A 15,178-nucleotide genomic window follows, 5' to 3' on the forward strand; every position below is an offset into this window, starting at 1 on the left:
AAGGGACCCCATAGTCCGATGACCAATTGAGGAATGGGAAGTGTGTGCTCAAGTGAGTTAAATGTAAATCGTGTTCTTTAACCAAAGGCCATTCCGAGTTGGACTGGTATTTTGGGTGGGCTGTGGCTGTCATCTCCCAGTCTCCTAAGCCTCCTCCCTCCACCTATTTCAGGTGGGCAGGTGAAGGCAGGGCTACATAATGCCTGCTCAATTTGATCCTGCGGAGGACACGGAAGCGGGGGGCTCCAGTCTCCCCATCGAATCCTGAGTATTTCCCGAACTGGAATTAGGAAACCAAACGGTGCTTCAGGCCTCCCAGGGAGGGTAGCAACTCAGGCCGGGCTCGTAAGCGGGTCAGGATCTGGAAAGACCAGTGTGAGGTCTCGGGTTTCGGCAGCGGGAGGCGGGACGCCCACCCTCGCCCCTTCCCCAGAAGAACGCAACGAGGACCAGCGAGCCGGGGAGCTCCGCGGCGCCGGGGAAGGCGAGGCGGGGCCGGTGCTGCAGGTCGCGGCCCAAGCGGAGGAAGCAGCCGCCGCCCCAGCTGAGGGAGTGTGGCCGGGGGCTTCCCGGGGGAGGGCGACGAGAACGAGCCCTTTCGAACGTTTCCACCCGGCTCGCTCACTTCGGCCCAGCCCCGCCCGGCCCCGCCCCAGACGCTCGGGCCACCGCCTCCTCTCCGCCAACGCTGGGTAGGTGGGGGGTGGGGGAGGACAGCGCCAGCGCCTTTAAGAGGCGTGGCCACATGCCCCGCCCCCACCTGCCCCTCGCGCGCCAGTGAGGGGTGGGGCGCGGGAGGAGGTGCCGGGGCGGGAGGGGGAGCGAGGCTTGCGCTGACGCGCAGGCGCAGTAGCCGGGCGACGGAGCGTGTGTTTCCAAAATGGCGGCAGCGATGGATGTGGATACCCCGAGCGGCACGAACAGCGGCGCGGGCAAGAAGCGCTTTGAAGTGAAAAAGGTTGGGTCTCGCCAGCGCCTTCCTCAAGGAAGCTAGAGAGGCGTGGATCTGGCTGGCAGGCCCGAGGATGGCCAAGGCGCGGAGGAAAGGGCTTCATTTCAGGGCGTTCCTGGGACAGGGTACCACGAAAGGAAGCCGGTGGGCGGGTTTTAGGGTTGATCGGCGTGACTGCCGCCCACTGTCAGTGGCAGTATTGGTTTCGTTAGGAAGCTGAGGGGCCAATCACGGAGGTGCTTATTGAGATACGCGGGATTGCGACTTGGCTGCAGGAGCCAAGCGCCTGAGCTGTCACTGGAGTGGTGGAGGGGTGGGGAAGGAGAGGGTGGGGTGGGAGGAAGGGGGAGTCGGAGTGCTGCGGTGGATGGAGGATGGGGCGGTGTGGCGAAAGCCGGGAACCTGAGGTCCTACCGCTTTGGAGGCCTCTGAGGACCCGGGCTGGCGATCTCCGTGCCCCGCCCCTGTCCGAAGCTTGGAGGGACCCCGACCCGGTCCTCGCCTAATCGAGGCCTCCATTAGCCCTCTCTGGTCCTCGACCCTGCCGAGTTAAAGTGTCTCGAGTGTAACTCTTGGCTCTTCTGAGAGGTCTGTTGGTTTGTCACACAGCTGCCCCAGTCCTGTGGTCATATTCAGAATCCCGCTGTCCAAAAAAAAGAGAAACATGGTGGAATTTGTTAAAAAGAAAATGCGAGCCCAAATCTTGTGTCATTTAGGCAGGGTTGAGTACTAGTTGCGAACGACCTGGTAAAAGTGGGAAAGCAGAAATGCGGGACGTGTCTTTTTGCATGAAATACCTTATAGTTGTTTGCCAGCAGTTGGGGAGAAAAGTGCCGATTCCCACCCAAGATAAAACAGATCTGTACAAAATGAAGACCTGAAATAGGGAAGATGTTATTCCTGGAACATCTGGCTAAACCCTGACAATATTCCCCCTCCTAGTGCTTTTTGGCGTTTCATTGTGGGCCCTGCATGCTCAGTTACAGCCAGCAGCCATGTTGAAGAATAGAAGTAGGATTTTTTTCCTCCAAGTTGAAGCTGTAGGGTGAAAAGTGCTGAAGAAGTTACTAGACACTGAGAATTAGGCTTGAAAGAGATGAAGGTTTGAGAAGTAGCACCAAATTCGTGGATGAAAGGGAGTTTGGGAATATTTATAATTGCAGAAGCCAGAGGGTTGAGTTACTTAAATACTACTTTTAGATAAATTCTTATGGAAATTATCTTAACTGAATATAACAGTTTGAGCATGTAAAAGTTGAAAACAGTTTATTTGATGATAGGAACTAAACAAAATTCTAGTGAATTTTAGAGTTTGTTGTGCAGTTATCTTCTAAGATTTAAGTGATGACCTTGTTCTGAGTATTGACACTGCGTAGTTATCCAGCTTATCCCACGATTACCCGTTTTATGATCCAGTCATCATCTTAGTTCATTGTGTTCCTTGTTTTCGACCTCCCTATTCCTGCTTCCGAAGTCTCCTTGAAGAGCAGATATTTGTTTATGCAGAAATTGAGCTCTTCTGCAACTGCCAGGAGAACCTGCACAGTAATTCAACTTTGTGATTATTAGACCTAAAACAGGCACTTACAAATTATTCCTGATTTGTTTGCATTGATATGGCTGACTAAACTAGGAAAAAATAAAATTAAAAGGTGACATTCATTTCTGTATTTATATACTCAACTGTTTGGAGAATGGGTGAGCGTACGTGTAGCCTACTCTTGCTGTCTGATATAATAAATAAGAGTAATGTAACCTCTAGAAGCTCTTTTGTTTAGTGGTCCTTGTGGCCAAAAAGATGATAACTGGAGCATGAAATCCTAGAGTGTCGTGTGTGTGTTCTATGTGTGTCTATGCTTGTGTTACAAGGAGAGTAGAGTGCATTGTTCCCCCTTTCTCTCTTTGCAGTGGAATGCGGTAGCCCTCTGGGCCTGGGATATTGTGGTTGATAACTGTGCCATCTGCCGGAACCACATTATGGATCTTTGTAAGTAATTGGAGGAGGATGGGAGGAAGTTGAGAAGGTTACAGAGATTGCGGCCATCCTGATGTGACCAGTTTTCTTCTTCCCAAGGAGATTTAAAGTACAGTCAGAGCACTTGGGGTCTTGTGCATCTAGGCCATTGGTATGTTTGAAATAAAGTAGTTTTTTATGATGTCCTGCAGGCATACCCCTCTCTCAGAATAAATCTACTCAATCTAAAGATGGCAAGGCCACATTTAGAATGAATTGTGGACACAGAGGTACTATTGATTATATCCTCTCTGTTTCCCATCTTGTAACCAGACTCAAAGGCAAAAATAGTGAAAGAAAGAAAAATAACTTTGAGCTAAAATGTTCTGTTAGAGCTAGTTTTTGCTGGGGATTTATGAAGAAAAGAAACCTGAGTATGGATTTTCAGTGTTAGCCCAAGTGTAGTTAAGGGGACATCACTGCCGACATCTAAATAGGCAGTTAATTGCTCTAAAGAAATTTAATTTAAATTTCCACATATTTCGTTACACATAGTGGTCAACACATAGTGGACTTAGTATCCTTGTAGTAATAGGGGCAAGAATGTTGATCACACCAGGGACAGTCACTATTCATCCAGGTACTAAAATGGTTTGTTATTGAGATCAGGAATAGGGCAAAGAAATTGCAACTTTCTCGAATTGAAATTATAACTTATTTCTTAAATGACTTACCTGCCTCCTCAACTTTATCTTGAGCCACTCTCCTGCATACTCTGGTGGTTCCTCTGACTTTCTTTCCATTCTTCAAGTGTCCATGCTCTTGTTTAGAGCCCTTACATATCCTGTTCCCTCTGCTGAAATGTTCCTCACCTCTTCTCCCCCTATCTTTGTCTAATGCAGCACTGTCTAATCTAAATGTAAGCCTCAATTGTGAGCACATACGTAATTTAAAGTTTTCTAGTACTCATATTAACAAAGTTAAAAGAAACAGATGATTTGTATTTTATTTATCCTACTATATCCAAAATATTTTTATTTCAACATGTAATCAACATTTTAAAGTGAAATATTTTACTTTTTTTTTTTTTGTACTAAGTCTTCAAAGTGTATTTCACACTTCCAGAGCATCTCATTTCAGACTAGCCACATTTCAAGTGCTCAGTTCTCACACATGGCCAGTGGCTACTTTATTGGGCAATGTAGAACTAACCCATAGTTGGTCTTCAGATCTCACCTTGAACTTGCTCAAAGATGTTTTCCCTGACCATACTTACATACACAGAAACACAAGCTATGCCAGTTCTGTTAAATATTTCCAAGACATCCTATAGTTTTCTTTGTAGCAGTCATTTAATTTAGTTGGTTCTTTATAATTCCATGTTATTTACTGATGTGTTCCTAGCATCTAGCATAGTGTTTCGTACTATAATACTACTATATCTAGTGATAAACTATAATAGGTTCTCACTAGATATTTGCTCAGTGAATAATAAAAACACAAAATAGGAGACTAGTCTGTGGTCATTGCAACTTGGAAAGCACAAATCAAATATTTTGTGCGGGAAAACAATCATGGCATGTGTTGGTAGTTTACTGCCCTTGGTTTCTTTGAGTTTTGACCCTGTTTACCTTTTCACACAACAGTCAAAGCAGATCAGCAGCTACCATGATGTTTAATGTAGAGAGAAGGAACCCATCACAGAAATACACATGCACAGTGTTAAATGTGCTAGGGTGGGGTTTTTGATTACGTGCTTGCCAATTCCTTGCTGTGCATTTTCACAAGGAGTTGTGCCCAGAGAAAATTTTACTTTCTTGGGGCTCTTTTCTGTAATCCTGACTTGTTTTTAACCTCTGTATTTAAGTCATTGTGTGTCTCTCTGGATGCAAGAGAATGCACTTCTTGGGAAGATGGTGACAGACAAAGGCCACTGATATTCTGTCTTCTCTTAGTGTTGAACACTTGAGGGGTCAATGTGGGCTTTTAGTTAGACACCTGCTTTATCATATATTTTAAATGTCAGATGCAGAAGTAGGACGTTGAATTCCTATAACAAACAAAGTATTTTCAAATCATGTCTTATGTTCATTTGATGAATATTTATATCCTGGGCATTTTGCAAGGTCTAGGATAGAAGACCTGAGATCAGGTCTTTACCCTTATGGAACATACCCTTCTGTTTATTACAGACACTAAAGAGAAATCTGGTTGCTGCAACTGGGCTTGTCTTCCTTTCAAAAATAGATGAATTATGATGCTTGTAAAAAGACACTTTTGGGGCTTCCCTAGTGATGCAGTGGTTGAGAGTCCGCCTGCCGATGCAGGGGACACGGGTTCGTGCCCCGTTCCGGGAAGATCCCACATGCCGCGGAGCGGCTAGGCCTGTGAGCCATGGCCGCTGAGCCTGCGCGTCTGGAGCCTGTGCTCCGCAACGGGAGAGGCCACAACAGTGAGAGGCCCGCGAACCACACGCACACACAAAAAAAGACACTTTTGTTAAAGATGAAAATAAGAATCTTGATCTAGCAATGGCCATTTTCTAATAAATTCTGGTCTGGCATTAAATGAATAATTGTATACAGAGCCGTAAATAAACGAGTGATTATGGCTGTGCTCCAGTTGAACTCACCTACAAAGCATTCTTGGTCTGAAGACTTCCTCTTTGGAATCCAAATTGTTACTACCTGTCCTACTATAGCTTCATACTTATTTTGCATTGCCCTATTTCTTGGTTCTTTTAGAGAACACCATCTGCTAGGTGTAATTTTCTCCATTGCCTCAGGTAATCTTGTTCCAGATGAAGGGGGCATCCAGAAGTGCTTAGACCCAGCGTCTGCCCCTAAGTTAGTCTTTTCCTAAAACCACAGGTCCATCAATATTTTCAAAGTGTGAAATCTCTTCACTTCCAAGAAGAAGCCATTGCTTCCTTAGCAGTCCTCTGGTTGTAATGCTCTTGTATTGAAGTATAAAAGTCCTCAAGCTTTATAAGTCACATGAAATCAACTTCTGCCTTTGCACACCTGTTGTGTGCTGCCTTTCTGTCTGTTCTAGGCTGACAGAGAACAATTCCTTCCCCTGTTTAAACAAATGACTAAACCCCAATGCTCAGCCTCTGGACCAAAAGCTTGAAAACATTTTATCTTTGAGGACATTTTACACTTGTATTTAGTAATTTTTCATGCCTTATCCCCTTTTATCTGACGTTCTGTATTGCAATCCTATTTCTGATCTTTTTTTATTATTATTAAAGTATAGTTGATTTACAATATTATATTAATTTCAGGTGTACAACATAGTGATTGAATGCTTTTATAGATTATACTCCCTTTAAAGATGTTATAAAATATTTCCTGTATCCCCTGTGCTGTACAATATATTTTTGTTCTTTGTTAGGAGTTTTCTGATAAGAATAAATGTATATTTGGCCCCTATTCTCTCTATTTATAGAAGTGTTTTTTGTTAGCTTATTCAGATACTGAAAGCCTAGTTTGCACTAGGCATAGAACGACAGCCCCTTAAAAATACGTAGACCTAGAAAAATTTAAACATGATAATGTACCTTGAAACAGTTTCATTATTTACTTAAATAATAATTGTGCCTCTTGCTTAGCTAATTTCTTAATACATAGTCCTCATCTAAGTGAGATGATCCAACTTGAAGGACATCAGATTTTATCTTCTCTGCCATCTCTTTGAATAGGATGCATTCACAGCCCCCATACATTCTTGAATATATGGCATAGGCCCTAGATTCTCCACTTTTATCAGAAGGAAAACCAGTTATTCTCTTTGTAGTGTGAATCTGGGTAGCATAAGCAACTTCTGTGATTTCAGATCCTTTGCCTTTCATATTTTTGAAGGGTGGGGGAAAGAACATTATGGTATATCTCTTCCCCTAAGACCAAATGTATGCATTAACATCTCAGCATTACTTTCATACAATTTTAGTATTTTCCGCCTATGGAAGTTTGAAGTAATTGTCTCATTAAATAGTCTTTCCTGAAGCTTTTTGTTTTTCAGAAGGGAGACTCCATTTAGTTACCGCCTTCAGAGAAAGCAAATTACACATTAGTAATTCTTGTTCGTTGAATATTTATCCCCAATAGAGCTTTACTCATCCTTTCTGGATCTCAGTCAGATTTTTTATTCTATTTAAGTTCCCTCCCTTCCCCCTCTATGAAATTGATATTTGGATACATTTGCAGCAATTTGCTCCATTCACTGGTGAGAATCACCTCAGGGGCAATAAGTGTCACTTAAGTGGTAGCCCTGAGTCTCCTCTAACCCGTTGGCCTCACAGATCTGCTGTGTTGACGGTGTTTTAAGGACTTGAGTTTTGATGTCCTCATGCAGAGCGTACACTGCTCTTCGCCACAGGCCTCTTCACCCCCTTTTGCTTGCTCTCTCCCAGCTCCATATGTCTGCCTGACTCCTTTAGGGACTAGAGCTTGTCCCCCAGCTAGGCTTTCATGTGGCAAACCTGGGTGTTGTAAGGGCCTGAGAGGAAGCATTCACCAAGAATAGAGATGCCAGTTCTCAGAACAGTAAGAGTTATGAGGTGGCTTTAAGAATTTACTAAATTTACCAGATTAGGAGGAATCACTGTCATTTGGACAAGTCAGGTTATGTTCAGAGTTTAAAAGTACTCTTTCCTTCGTTACTCTGTTTTTGAACAAGGGGAGGGATTCATTGCAAAGCATGCTGTTAAGTCATATCTCTGCCTTCTCTATTCTTCACCCCTTTCCACATTCATTAAAAAACAATTATGACTAATTAACCACTTGAGATTTTGTTCATGTTTATGCCATCACCACCAACCCCCCCCACCCCCAGTCGTGTCATCGTGTAATCGTGCAGGTAGGGCAGCTGTAGGTGAAAAGGTTGTTGCCAGGGTCCAGTGCTGTCTGCTCTTGTTCCCACAGGCATAGAGTGTCAAGCCAACCAGGCGTCTGCTACTTCTGAAGAGTGCACCGTTGCGTGGGGAGTCTGTAACGTAAGGAAACATCTTTCCCTATCAGCATGGCTTGTAAACATAGTCCCACTTTTCCTGCTTTGCCGGTCTTGAAACTAACTAGGAAAAAAATGACTAGCCCACTTCTCTCCCAAAAGGTACACAAATATTAAAAAAAAAAAAAAAAAAGATTTAAAAGCATTGTACCGTTCATCTGTTATAGGGTTAAAATTATTAGTTATTGCAGAGACAATAGTTTGTCTTAATTATAAAGTGTACCAACTTTTGTCAGCAACATTTTGGGGATTCATCTTTGGGAATTGCCTTCAAAGCCTATGGTACAGTCTTTGGAATATTCTGTTAGTGGAAATCTTTACTTTCGTAACACATTTTTAAAAGGCTAGGTGTCTTGTGGAACTAAGGTGAATAAATTGAGTGTCCGTGTGTGTGTGTGTGTGTGTGTGTGTGTGTGTGTGTGTGTGTTGTGTGTGTTTTAGGTGTGGCAAATGTACTAAGTTAGGATTTGGGTTTTTTTTTAATGTGGCTCATGCCAGAAATGTTTTGTACAGCATCTCTGGACTGAATGTACGGCCTTCCAGGGAGTGACAGCTGTGAAGGATAATAGACATCAAATATGTTATTTCCAGCACGTGTTAAAAATTCATCCTTATAGACATGTAGTCCCCATCATAGGAGCTAAAATTGTCCTGTCCGGGCGTCTTGCATGTCCGGGCTCCCAGCATGACACAGGCCTAAGAAGTCAGACTCTGGAGTCAGACCATCATTCCCTGTCTCTGGGACTTGCTAGGTGACTTTGGGCAAAGTATTGGCCTCTCTAAGCCTCGTATGAAATGGAGCTGATAGTAGATTGCATAGTGTCACAATCACGATGAAGTGATTTTATGTTAAAAAGTGCTTAGAGGAGTTGGGGTTTTTTTGGGACATGAGCCACCCATCTCCTTGCATGCCCCTGCAGTAAACCTTTCTCTGCTCAAAAAAAAAAAAAACTGCTTAGAACACCTCCTGCATGCAGTAAGCGTCTTTGTTAATAAATATAAATAAATAAAATTTGGGGTGGCTGTAGTTCCTGAAGAGAGAGCTATCAGTACTTTTCTCCCTCGGGTTGAGGCTCTCCTCCCAGCCCACACCTTGTGGGGCACCTTCTCCATGCTGTTGGGGCCCTTCGACAGTTTCACAGTAGCCTCTGGCCAAGGGACAGTGTTTATCATTTATGGGGATAAAGAATAAAGCTTATCGGGCTCTTTGCTCTCCCTGGCATCCAGGCGTATACTAAGCACCTTGTCACTTTGTGGTGGAAGGAAAAGGAGTGAGCTTCTCCTTAAATTCAGCTCAGGAGAGTCGAGCTCAGAGAGCCTGCCACCAAGAAGAGCCAGCAGGTGTGCCTGAAACCTTTGGACTAGTCCCAGGTTCTAGTGCTGGGTCTTCTACTAACCTGCTCTATGAATTAGGCAAGTCACTTAACTCTTCTGGTTATACAGACAGTTTCCTGTCTGTAACATGAAGATAGTAATAGCCGTCATGCTTGCTTGCCTGGGTTGCTGGAGGCTCCAGTGAGGTAATAGATGTTTACAGACTGCCTGCAAAGTGTGAAACACCAGGCAGTGTATTTTGAGACTGCTCAGTGTACTCATCAATATGTCTTAGATGGTTAACAGGAAGAAAGCTGGGAACAGGGGCATTCAGGGATGCTGTCACCAGCCCTGCAGCCTCATTTGCAGCCCGTCTTTCCCTCTGTCTTCGGAGGTGGCTGGGGAGTACAGGACCCTGTGCTGCTGCAAGGTGCCTAACGGGGCAGCTGGGAGGTGGAGAAGCGTGTCCTGAACGCCCTTAGGTGAGCCTGTCCCCACCGCCTGGGGATTGAGAAAAATGCCTCCGCTTGCTGCCTTTTGGAAATTTTGTTTTTTCTCTTTTTCAGAAATAATGAGTTGTGTGAGCGTCAGGAGGAAAGGGATCTTGCAAAGGGCCACTGCTCTGGGATAGTGTTTGTCCTGTTGAGTAGCCCCAGTGCACCAGCCGTGGACTCTAGTGTTTGTCACGGAATTCTCTTTCTGTCTTTGTGCAAAGACAGTTCACGAGTGATAATCCACATTGTGATTCTTAAGTTCCATGTATGTTTGGGGGGATACGCTGACCAGAGTTCAGGGCTGTTACTAAGCCAAGCCTGCCAAGGCTTTCATGGTGTGTTGGGGTGTCAGCACTTCTCCCCTGTCCCCACTCAGCCGACCCGTCATGGCTCAGGTGAGGAGACTCTTGTTGTTCCGTCCGCGTTCGCTGCTCACACGAGCAGGGGCAGAGGATAAACATCCATTACAGAGGTGCTGTGGTTAGCGTCTGCACGTCATTAACACGTACCAAAAAGCTGCACACGGACTTTCCTTCTCCCCATATCCGAAGGCCAGCTCCTCGCTCCCTGTACCAGAGTCTTGGTACTTTTGCCCTTTTACTTCCTGTCTTGATCGTGGAATAAGCCCTTCGACGCTCTTTCAGCTGTTTGCGTGCAGTGTGCCTATCGTAATACTTCCTTTTACCCTAAGTTTTTATCTCATTCCTTTTTAAGACACAGTCTCTCACCCACTAAAGGCTCACTGAGTACCAGGCTGTTGTCATATCAATACACCTGTAAACAAATGGGGGAATAAAGTCCTTTGGAAAGAGTTGAGCTGCGTGTGGAAGGTCGGGGCAGTGCCCCTCTCAGCTCTGGGTGATGTCAGGGATGGCGCACTACCCACACTGAGTAGATGCCTCTGCTCCTGGGGTTCCCTTCTCCAAGGTGGGGAGGGCAGCTGGGGACCAAGAAGGGGGAATGTTTGAAATCCACGTGTGATCAAGGGCCTCCCTGCCTGAGCCCCAGTAGAGTAAGCCCCCCCTACAGGCCGCATAGGACCAGGAAGCCCCACTCCATCTTCCCTTAGGGAAAGAGAGCTTACTGCTAGAACACTGCTATGCTTCCTAAATGCACTCCTCCCTTTGTAGGAATGACGTTTCTGACATGTTTCACTGGACTTAGCCTCGTACCTAACCAAGGTGTAACCCGTTGTTGACCTTTTGTCTCCCGTCGTGTGTTGCCTTCCATCACTCTTCTCCAGCCCCTGTGTGTAACTACCCCACCGCCCTTGAGATGTATTGTCATCAGAGAGCTGAGCCTTCACAGGATTATTTTTAATAAAATGTATCTTTTCTTCCAGCATGCTTTTCACTTCCACTGCATCTCCCGCTGGCTCAAAACACGGCAGGTGTGTCCGTTGGACAACAGAGAGTGGGAATTCCAAAAGTAGGTGTCTCTGGATGTTTTGATGTTTTAAGGTTGGGCTTTGTGGTCAGTATCATTCTTGGACTCACGTCAAGCTGGAGGGTGCACAGTATTAGAAAATGGAGACATGGAACATGCCTTGTTTTCATAAACTAGCTTTTGGTTAGTTAGACAAGGACTCATCTATGTGGAAAATGCATAGGTGAATCCACATTAGAAGCTTGCAGCCTAGAGTTTCCCAACTATCCAGGTTCTATGAAAGTAGAAAATATAAGAATTTGCAAACTATTAAATATTTCCAAAATCGCATCAGTAGTAAGGCTCCAGAGGCTAACTAATGTCAGGTGTCTTTGCTTTGGGCTAGAATTATATCCACCTATCATGTTTCATTGGTTTTATCTCATGCTGATTAATTCTGATACAGCGTTTATGGCTATCTCAACTAAATCATTATTGTTGTGGCTGTTAGTAGTATGTAAATAAAACATGACATGTAAATTTTCAGAAATTCAAGTGGTCAAAGGGTTTACCACAAAAGGTGAGTCTCACCTTGTTCTCCTCATCTCTTTCCTGGAGGTGGCCGTCAGCAACAGCTTCTTAGTGGCTTTCCCGAGTGTCCCCGTATATGTACTTGAATGTATTTGGATATACATGTAGAAGTTTTTATATCTGTAGTAGTAATTCCTAAAAGAGGAATTTCTGATTAAAGAGTATGTATGTTTTTATTTTTGATAGTGTCAGATTTTCCTTTCCCAAGAATATGTGCTAATTCACAGTCCCTGCAAACAGTGAAGCAGGAGGCTCCATTCTCCATTTCTTGCCAATGTTCTGTTATCAAACTTTTCCATCTTAGCTACTGACAGGTGAAAATTAGTATTCAATTGCATTTTTTAAAATTTTCAGTGAAATTGGGCTACTTTTTATATATTTTTATGCCTATTATATTCTTGTGTGAAACGCTCTTTTATCTGTTGAATTTTCAGTCATTTTCTTGATCAAATTTTTAATGAAAAGGGAGATTTTTACTTAAATATGAGTTTTGACTAGCAGAATATTCTTATGTTTAAAAACCAATAAATAGGGTTCTTTAGTTTGTGAAATGTTTAAAAATCACTTATTGGTACAGTTATTTTGTTTTTAGACTTGATTATTTATTTTGGTAAAGAATTTTGAAAGTCTTGTGAAATGCATGTTCATTTTTTAAGAAACCTGCCAAATAATCTTCATACCGTCACATTCCTTTCAGCAAAGTATATGCTAAGTAATGTGTACGATATAAAAATGTGTGAGACAGTCCTTCCCTGTCCTTGGGGAGCTTGCATTCTGAGTGGAGCCATGACATGACAAGTAATACATGTCAAGGCAGAAGCACTGTTCTAAGTTCTCAAGAGGCCTTTGTAATTGGCTCTGCCCTGGAGCAGGCTCCAGGTTCCGTCTTGGACCAAAACTGTCTCATGTAGCCCATTACATGTGCCTGGGGCTGAGCCTAAGAAGTGGGGGGTGTAAAGAACCCTCCTGTTGGGCTTTGACACTGTCACTGTATCCAGCTGGTGACTTTGCCTGGCCATGGTTATCAGTGCACTGGGAAAACAAATTCATAAGAAGCAAATTGCAGCACGCTTAAATCTGATGGACAACTTCCGGGTTATTCTCCAGCCCTCTAACACACACTGGAGCTCTACCCTATGAGGACTTTTTTAGACAATATTTAAGTGAATTTCTTACGTGAAGTGCTTAAAGAATCTAGTACCCCTTCAGGATGATGGAAGCAGTGATGCAGAGTTCTAGTGCCCTGGTTTCCATCCATATAACAAAGTATTTTAATCAGAGGTGAACTGCCCACAAAGAACCACGACAAAAGATTATTAAGTAAGATAATAATGAAGGATTTTGTGTTCACAAAATCCATTTAGGGACTTGCCTGGCGGTCCAGTGGCTAAGACTCCATGCTCCCAATGCAGGGGGCCTGGGTTTGATCCCTGGTCAGGGAACTAGATCCCACATGCCGCAACTAAGAGTTTGCGTGCCACAGGTAAAGATTCCACACGCGGCAGTGAAGACCCTGTGTGCCACAACTAAGACCTGCTGCAGACGAGTGAATAAGTAAATAAATAAATACTTTTTTAAAAAAGAAGAAAAGAAATCCATTTATATGTGGAAGAAATTTCCTGCCCTTGTTTGTAATCTTGCTAGAGCCAACTTTTGGCTTCTGGGGAAATCAGAAAGGACCTGAGATCCATACCTAGTTTCTCTCCACAGTTCTCTTTCTGCAGTGCTGAGTGGACTCAGGGCTATAATTGGAACTGGTGATAGATTTTGAAATTGAAGGCTGTTCAGTCACTGGTTTCTGTATTTGCCTTACCCTAAACTTGCCTGAGGACTGGAGTTGAGGTGAAGAGTCCACCACAGGTAGGGGAGGCCAAGAGTTCATGCTGTCTGAGCCACTGCCTGGGGCAAACAGGTGGAGCTCCCTTTCACAAGCACCGGCTCTGACTTCTCCCTCTCGCCTCCCTGTTACTGCCTGGTGTCTGCCTGGTAGCTGGAAGGAGTCAGGTGGGTGCAGCTGAGTCCGTGGTGAGGCGGGACCGTCATAAGAAGGGGGTGATAAGTAAGATGTTATAGGGGCCGGTAAGATGAAAGGGGCAGAGACCAGGGTCGTAACCCGGTCTTGGCACACACTTGTGGTCACTTACTTCTTTTCAAAGTTTTAACCAGGTTTGCGGATATATTTAAGCAGGTTTTATAGTCTCAAACAGGAAATTACTAAGGAATTAATTAAATAATTTACCTTGTCTTTCAGGTATGGGCACTAGAAAAAGAGAATTGTTCCGTCAAGCTCAACTGTATCATTAGCCACTTAATGACTTGCCCTCCTGTTACTTAATTATAAATTAGGTAGAACTGTGTTTTTTCTGCTTTGTCTTTTCAGTTTGCTATTCCTGCACCCATATTGTATTCTGTGTCAAATAAAATCCAGTTGGATTCTAGAACAGATGCCGCCTCTTGTGTATGTGAAAAAAGTGAACATAAAAGGACCCGTCTTTCTAGGTTGCAAAGCCAGCTTTTGAAAGTGAGGTGTTCGCTCGTTAGAGCCAGAGCAGAGTCGTCCTGCGAGCATGTCTCTTGGTCATGAGGGAGCCTGGTCCACAGCCCGGCTACTGATGGCAGTGTTGGGCAGGTCGCCTCTCTGCTCCGAGCTCTTCTTCTGTAAAGTGGCTGCCGAGGACTAAATGGCATCATGTGGGCACAGAAAGAGGCTTTGTGAACTGTTAAGAACACTATACAAATGTTAACTTTGTGTATGACATGTTGCTTTCTCTTCTTAGTTTAGAAAAGTAAACTTGGAGAAATCTAATAAGTAATCTTGGCTGCCAAAGGAGTAATCTGTGAACTCAAGTTGGACATCGATGTCATTTAAAATTGAGTTAACAGGAGAATTCAAGTTTCCTTCCCCACCACCACCCTTTGCAATTTGTTTAAAATGCCTTGGCCATGGAAAGAACTGCCAGGTCTAATACTAATTCAATGGCTATATAGTCTTTAACTGAGAGGCAGGTTAGTTTACTGCAGTGGTTCTCAAAGTATAGGCTGAGGACTTCTGAGGGTTCCAGAAACCCTTTCAGCAGGTTCACAAAGTTCCTTTTCCGACTGCATGACTGTACGAGGCCAGCTTTTCTTTATATCCTTCAACCAAAGCAACATATTGAATGAAGAAGCAGAGGTGAGAACCCAGCTGTCTTCTACTAAGTCGGATATAAAAGAGATTTGCAAAAATGTAAAACAATGCCACTCTTCTAATTTTTTGTTTTGAAAAATAGTTACTTTTAATAAAGATTTTTACGTTAACATGTGATGGGTTTTTGTTCTTTTAAAATCTTTTAAATTTCTCGGTCTGATTTCCATTGTAGTAAATAGATATAACCCACACCAAATCTCTTTGGGGTCTTCAACTTTTAAGATCATAAAGGGACCCTGAGACTAAAAAGTTTGAGAACCTCTAGCTTAGTAATTAAGAACTTCAAATTCAAACCTGGATTGAGCCCAGCT

At 43.8% G+C, this 15,178-nt stretch overlaps 1 protein-coding gene across 1 annotated transcript; it reads left to right on the forward strand.

Annotated features, from left to right (window-relative positions):
• Positions 1-817: 817 nt before the first annotated feature.
• On the forward strand, positions 818-14,977 carry RBX1 (ring-box 1). The gene is made up of 5 exons (XM_004279519.4): positions 818-958; positions 2,861-2,939; positions 7,832-7,902; positions 11,067-11,152; positions 13,932-14,977. Exons 1-5 carry the CDS (start codon positions 881-883, stop codon positions 13,942-13,944), a joined length of 327 nt encoding a protein of 108 aa, XP_004279567.1. The 5' UTR covers positions 818-880; the 3' UTR covers positions 13,945-14,977.
• The last annotated feature ends 201 nt before the right edge of the window (positions 14,978-15,178 follow it).

Source organism: Orcinus orca, chromosome 11, assembly GCF_937001465.1.
Source record: "Orcinus orca chromosome 11, mOrcOrc1.1, whole genome shotgun sequence".
Classification (NCBI taxonomy): domain Eukaryota; kingdom Metazoa; phylum Chordata; class Mammalia; order Artiodactyla; family Delphinidae; genus Orcinus; species Orcinus orca.